The sequence below is a fragment of the Neltuma alba genome, unplaced genomic scaffold (assembly GCF_004799145.2).
Source record: "Neltuma alba isolate B1F8T4 unplaced genomic scaffold, ASM479914v2 tig00010692_pilon, whole genome shotgun sequence".
NCBI classification, from domain to species: domain Eukaryota; kingdom Viridiplantae; phylum Streptophyta; class Magnoliopsida; order Fabales; family Fabaceae; genus Neltuma; species Neltuma alba.
The window spans coordinates 8,557-16,009 of NW_021635532.1; the positions used below are offsets into that span (position 1 = coordinate 8,557).

At 34.6% G+C, this 7,453-nt stretch overlaps 1 protein-coding gene across 1 annotated transcript; it reads left to right on the forward strand.

Annotated features, from left to right (window-relative positions):
* Window positions 1-1,043: 1,043 nt before the first annotated feature.
* LOC114758413 (disease resistance protein At4g27190-like) lies at window positions 1,044-7,229 on the forward strand. Its single transcript, XM_028947448.1, has 9 exons — window positions 1,044-1,284; window positions 1,614-1,770; window positions 1,903-1,993; window positions 2,089-2,178; window positions 2,287-2,385; window positions 2,736-2,824; window positions 3,372-3,541; window positions 4,273-4,365; window positions 4,792-7,229. Exons 1-9 carry the CDS (start codon window positions 1,044-1,046, stop codon window positions 7,227-7,229), a joined length of 3,468 nt encoding a protein of 1,155 aa, XP_028803281.1.
* The last annotated feature ends 224 nt before the right edge of the window (window positions 7,230-7,453 follow it).

Genomic DNA, 7,453 nt, shown 5'->3' on the forward strand with positions numbered 1-7,453 from the left:
ATAGGCCTCCATGATCTGAATATTGCTTGCCTCTTAAAGCTAATCAAATTTCAGTTTTGAACGTTGCACATTAAATGATTTAATTGCATAATGTGAACGGTTGGAGGCAAAGAGATAAAGCTTCCGTTTTGTATTTCATAATCATTGTTTAATATATTAAAAGGAATAAAACCGCACCAACACTTCAAACATTTCAGACGTTACTCCATTTTGAAATTCATGGCCATCATTTAATACATTAAAACATGTTTAAAGCACCTGGATATCAAGCGTTTCAAGGCGTTGGATAATCATAGAAAATTTCCGTTGAATAATTTAAATGCTTCAGTATTAAAGGATTTTAATGGGCCACTTTTAAATCTTTTAATGCATTGGAAATCCATTTAAAACTCTTCTACATTTGATTTTCCTATTCATAATATTCATAATTCATAATAATAATAAGAAAATCTGTCCATGATTAATGCTCAATTTATTTTCATCTTCCACATTCCCAATTAATGTAGGATCCTTTCTTTGACACACCCAAAAAATATTACAACACTCTTCCCCCAGAGTCCTTCTTCTTCATCATCACATTTCTATTCTACGGACTCAACTCAACTACTGTTTCTCACCGGAGTCAGCTGTCCACCATGCTTCAATCCTCAACTTGCAATGGCATTCAGTAACTTCCTCTCTCAATTTCCTCTGTCTTTCCTTTTGATCATTATCAGGTGACCTCATTTTCATCTTCCTGTGTTTGTTACTTCTGCTTCTGCCTTTCCACGATTGTTCATTCTCTAATTGGACAGATTCAAGGTTGGTCGCTCTCTGAAGTTTCTCTGCGCACAATAATCTTCATCCCTTCATTACTTTGCTCGATCAAATTGCATGCATATTAAGGAAAGGTAGATGATTTTGTATGTGCGGGAAAAGTAGATTAGATTTATTGGCGAAAACTCAATCCCCAAACTGTGGAACTGTATATATGACTTCAATTTTAATTATTATCACTTTGGTTCTGTCTCTGTATATATATTGCATATGCAGGAACAGTAATAATGAAAAAGGTAGTTGGTGGGAGGCCAAAGGATGATGATGTGTGGCGACACGTTGTGGTATTGGAGGAAGGACGAAGATGGAAGTGTAAATATTGTAAATTGGAATTCGCAGGAGGTGCCACCAGAATCAGATCTCATATTAAAGGAGGTAAAGGCGGAGGCATTCGAGCCTGTGCAAAATATGTTCCAGACAGAGGAAACTCCAATGATCTCAGAGACAACCTCCGACATTGTCACCAAGGTTACGCGATTATATATTATTATGCTCCCTTCTATCTTTTTAATAATTCCTGCAGAGGGGATTTTTTCTTTTTGTTTTTTTGCCAACTTGATATTTATTACATTTCTCCCACATTGCCGTTATTTAATGTTGACCCAATTATTTAGAGTTACGCTATACGATAGGTTTAAATGAAGATAAAATCAATTAGATACTCCTTTACTTTTCGGACAGAGGTGAAGAGTTTTAACTTTTAACTCTTCCCTTAGTTCTGGTAAATTTTTTTACAAGTCATGCTCAGGGAATTTTATTTCATTTTATTTATATTTTTTCCTTATAAGAAATCTCAGTGGACGGTATAATAGATTATAGCATGCCGAACGAAGCAGGACAAAGTCAAGCTGATGCCAAGTATCAGAAAGGGGTTCGAGTTGTTGGGTCTTCTTCTGTTTCCGATGGGGAGACTGAAGACTTGAAGGTTATACAATATGTGTTTGAATGCTTAAGGTTAGATTCATGCTTCTCACTGTATATGTGCTTCTAATATGTGTAGATGAATGTATTTTATTTTTTGTTTTCTTTTTTCAAATCACTCTAATTCATGTTTTGATAAATATATCATTTTAATTAATTCTTCAGTCCTGAAGATAAGGTTTTTGGTTCCCCACTTTCATATTTGACTCAAGAAGAATTTGCCACGCTTAGACCAGGGGCTTTTTTGGATTCATTGGTGAGTATTTATTTATTATATTTTTATATTCTATTTTAATATTAATGAAAAAGGTTTTATTTATATTAATGACATTCAGTTTCATGCATCCTTAGGTAATAGATGCTTTTGCGGAGATGTTAACTCATATTGAGCGAAAGAAGAAAATTACACCTTCGAATTGTTATCTCCCTGTGACATTTTCGGTGATTTCCTATTCCCTTTTTTGTTACATGATGCATGTCAGTAGTTGTTTAATCTAAAGCTAGTTCATTGACAATAACTCTTAATGGTTCAACGTAATGTGATCATAGGAGGCAGCACTCAAATACAGCATAGCTCGCTTCTTGGACTTTGTCGATCGCCAAAAAATAAGAGAAAATTATACGTCTGACTTGAAATCCTGTGAGAAGGTATGTCAAGTCTTTTTAACTCTTTATAGAAAACTTTCTTTGTCGACCTGATTACCTTTTTTTTTTTCCTGCTATATATATCAATTTAATTTTTGTTATCACAAATATTAGATATTTATTCCTGTTCACATTGGAGCGAAGTCAAATGGTGGACATTTTTATTTATATATTATCCATTTAAAGAATAAAGAGATTGAAGTGTGGGATTCTCTACTCAATACATTTGTGGCTGAAATAGAACGTGATGAGACAACCAAAAAATTGGTGAGTGTTAGATCATTGCAATATTGACAACCTTAATCGATCAATTATTCTTTTGATTTTGTAGAATTTATGCTTTATGTATCTAGTTGCTTGCCATGGAAAAACTCTTCATAGAGGTAGCATTTACGGAATTTCGTTCGAAGATGGAAACTGACATCCTCCCACAGCCCAATGGGTGAGTCGACAATTATTATGTAAAGTTATATAAACTTTACTAGAAAAAGCTTTTATCAGGACTTTATCATATATATATATATATATATATTAATTTGTAGATTTGACTGCGGTATCTTTGTTATGAAGTTCATGGAACAATCATGTAATTATGTGAAGAGAAATCCTTCATTTCAGGTATGACTTCTTACAAACATATAGTCATAGATTCATAGCTCAGCACTCACACATGCCCACACATAGTCCTACACGGGCACGCAAAGTAGTCTCTTCTACCCCATGAGGCAAATGGACGGAAGGATAAGGGGGAGAAAATTTTAATAAGGTTGATTTAAAAAAATTGAAGAAATGGGATTTTAAAATTTTAATAAAGAGAATATGTAAAATAAAAAGTATTAAAAATTAATTAAACATTTTTAACCCAATTTCTTCGATTTTTAAAGTCGGCCTCATTAAAATTCTTTCTTTCCTTTCCTCCCCTCCCTTTTCTTCATCCCAAACAGACCCTTGGTCATATAAATGATACGGACAACTATTTAGTTTGACAGTGAAAAAGAAAGGGAAGATTTGGCTATGAAGTTGCTCAACAGTGACCTGAACCAAGAAAAACAAAGTCTATATGATAAAGCAAGACGCCACTATGCACAAGTTGGAAAGCAAGATGGCAATAAAAGATTACGAGTTGACGGAGTGAATAGACAAGATCGTTTAGAAGAAGGTATGAGTATCAGCATGTAAAATTTATATCCACCTCCATTTATTTGTCATTTATGAATTTGTTGAAGTTTTTAAACTCTTAAAAATTTTCATAACTTTGTTTTTGGCCAAAAAAATTGTCATAACCTAAAAAAATTACTCTCGTCAGATTGTAAACTTCTCTCATATTTTCCTCTTTGCCACTCTCTTCTCCATAACTTTTTGATTACTTAGTGATTGATCTTGAGCGTAATTAATATTTATTTGTCAATTTTGTCCTGCAATTAATACTTTAATGTAACCTTTTGTATTCCTTTACAATCTTATTTAACTTGGATAAAATTGAAGGATATTTTCCATTTGAGACAGATTTGATGAGTTAAATGCCATATTTTAATTCTAATGAATTAGCTAAAATGCTTAATTATATACTCCCTCGCCTCCTATCTTTTTTTAATTCATACAGAGGGTTTTTTTTTTTGGAAGATATCTTATGTGATGTTTGTTACATTTCTATCCCACATTGCCTTTATTTTTGAAGATATCATATGTGATATAGAGGTTTAAATGAAGACTAAATTAATTAGATACGCCTTTAATTTTCAGACAGAGGTGAATTTTTTTAGCTCTTGCCTTAGATCTGGTAAATTTTTTCAAAAGACATGCACAGGGGAATTTTTTTTTTTTTGGTTTTTTGTAATAAAAAATCTCATTGGACGGTCTAATAGATTATGGCGTTGTCCAATGAAGCAGGACAAATTCCAGCTGAAGCTACCCGTCAGGGAATGATTCAAGATGGGTCATCTTCTGCTTCCGATAGTGAGAATGAAAACCAACAAGGAAAAGGTACGTCTGTTAGCATAAAAAATATATGTCCAGCTCATTTTAAATGTTATTTATGAAAATTTATTAAAACTAGTTGAAGTTTTTAAACTTTCCAAAGTTTTCATGACTTCCAAAATCTTTTTGATAAACTTCATAACTTCCAAAAATTACTCCCATTCAATTGTAATCTTCTCTTGTATATTTCTCTTAGCCACTCTCTTGTCCATAACTTTTTTGATTATTTGATGAGGGACAAGTGCAGAAAAATATTTAATGCTGCCTAAATTCTGTGGTGACTTACATTTTGATTCCTGAAAAATTTCGATGATAGAGTATATATGTCTATATATGACTACTTAAAATTTGAATGCCATATGTTTAGTTTAATTTTTTATATATTCTTCTTACTCTCTTTACTTAATTATTCATTACTATTCTTGTTGCTAGGATCTTCCACGGGTTATATATTGCCTACGACAGATTTAATAGGTGGGCGTTTTCAATGGGAAATTAAAGATATATGGGAATGGATAATGGATGACAAGCCGTCACCAATTGGAATTTGGGGAATGGCAGGGTCAGGAAAAACAGCCTTAGCAACCCATATACATAACAAGCTTATTTCAGAAGAAGCTACTAGCGACATTAAAGTTATTTGGGTAACTGTATCACAAAATAGCATCTCCCATTTGCAAAAAGTGGTCGCCAGATCAATTGAGTTGGATATATCTGATGAGTTTGAGGTTAAAAGAATTGCCGGGAAATTATTTCAAGCATTCGAAGAGATGAACAAATGTGTTATTATTTTAGATGATGTTTGGGATCATTTCTTTCTAAAGGATGTTGGATTTCCTATGTCAGATAATCGAATTAAATTGATTTTGACCACCCGTATATGGAATGTGTGTCAAGGTATGGGTTGTAAGAAGGTAATAGAAGTGGCGCCTCTAGATGATGATGATGATGATGATGAAGAGAGTTGGGATTTGTTTAAGGAGTTTTTGGGGTCCTTCCGTGAAGAACTGTCTTCGGAAGTGGAAGATATTGCACAGAATGTGGCACAAAAATGTGAGGGTTTTCCCCTAGCTATTGTTAGAATCGCGACAAGCATGAAGGGGAGAACAGAAGCTAGAGAATGGAGACATATGTTGGAATGTCTTGAAAACCTGGGCAATGGGCAATATGAAATGGACAAATGGGTATTGCCAGTTTTGAGATCTAGCTATGATTTCTTAAATAACAAATTGCAAATATTCTTCTTGGATTGTGCTTTAAGTACCAATGGAATTTTTGACAATGACGATGCTAATTATTTGCTAAGAAAATTTGTTTATGAAAGCATAGATGAGACAAAGAAGTTGACGGTGCAGTATAACAAAGGTTACAACATGTTGTATAAATTAAAGGATCATAGCATGTTGGATTATGATGATCAACGGAATCAATGGAAGATAAATAAATTTCTTAGAATCCTTGCCATTGGTATTGCAGAAGAAACTTGTAAAATTATGGGAAAAGCTTACAAGAATTTGACAGAAATACCAAGTGATGACCAATGGAAAGAGGATTTACAAAAAGTTTTTCTGACGGGAAACAAGATACAAACAATTCCAAATGGAACATGTCTTAAGTTTTCTCAACTTTCGACGTTGTTGTTGAATTGTAATGTAGAACTCAACCACATTTCAGATGAGTTTTTCAACAACATGCCTGTTCTTAAAGTACTTGATTTGTCTGGGACTGGGATCAAGCGTCTGCCCGAATCATTGTCCAACTTGAAATGTCTGATTGCATTATTACTTTCTCGATGTAGAGAATTGAGTTGCATTCCTTCATTAATAAAATTGAAAAGCTTAATATCATTGGATCTATGTTTTACTCCAATCATTGAAGCACCTAGGGGCTTGGAATCACTGGTCAATCTTAGACGCCTATGTCTTGAGGTGGGTTGGACCCAATGCTCAACGGATGCGATAGGACAAGGTACACAAGGTTTGAAAAAGTTGGAAGTTGTACTAGCCTATTTTCGTGACATTAGCGTATTCAATAACTTTGTGAGCTTCCTGGCCCATAATTGTGTAACCAGAAGCTATCAATTAACTTTACGGGTTGCAGAATACGTTGTTGGCCGGCACCGTATTCATCATGCTTATGATAGAGAATATTCCGTGAAAGAGATATATATTGAGGATATGGACTTGGGAGATGAAAAAGTAATACTCCCAGGGGGAACCAACAAGTTGGTTATCAGGAATTGCCGCCTAGGGACAGGTAATGGATCCCTATGCAGTGTTTTATCATACTGCGACAACAGTGAGCCACTCAAAATTGAACTGTTGGAAATTAGCCATTGCAAAGATTTGGAGTGCTTGTGTTGTTGTAATTGCCCCTTTTGCACGGATAAGGAGGACTTGGAAGATTTAGTGCCATCATATGCTGATTCCTTGCCTCAATCCCCCCTATTTTCTCATCTCACAGATCTCTCTATTTCGTTTTGCGACAGCATGGAAGCTCTGATCACACCCAAGTTATTGGCACACCTACGAAACTTGCGCACCATCGATGTTGATGCTTGTCAGAAGATGAAAGAAATGGTTGAAGCTGAAAAGGATCATTCTGAATTGGAACCTATCACTCTTCCCGAGTTGACATCTCTCAAATTAAATTTCATGACACAATTAGATGTCGTATACAGAGGCATCATGGTCTGCCCTTCCCTCCAAACATTCTCTGCTAATAATTGCCCGATTCTAAGACGCCCTCAGATAACGAGATCAAAGGGTGGACCGCTGCTTAAGATGGATGAGGCCCTATTGCTATACCGTTGGCGAGCTAATATTGATCAATCAGGTCCATATCTGACTTCTTTTATATTATGTTTATGATTCTGATTGAATCTCAGCAATTTATGAATATTGTTACTGTTTGTGTGTACTTCTCCTCAAGCTTCAAATATACCGATGAGCTTCTCATCTCTAATGACACCAAGGGACGAACTTTGAAAACCTAAAATTAATTTATATTAGAGCCAAATAATCATATGTTTCTTTTGTTTATTTCTCTCTGCCTGCTTGTGTTGTACTTGATTTTTGTATTCACCACTGACCTT

Bases quoted from the DNA above. Each gene is read 5' to 3' on its own strand.
- LOC114758413 (XM_028947448.1), top strand. From the start codon at position 1,044: ATGAAAAAGGTAGTTGGTGGGAGGCCAAAGGATGATGATGTGTGGCGA. The intron at 1,771-1,902 runs GTTAGATTCATG...TTAATTCTTCAG, and splicing joins TATGTGTTTGAATGCTTAAG to TCCTGAAGATAAGGTTTTTG. The intron at 3,542-4,272 runs GTATGAGTATCA...CCAATGAAGCAG, and splicing joins ACAAGATCGTTTAGAAGAAG to GACAAATTCCAGCTGAAGCT.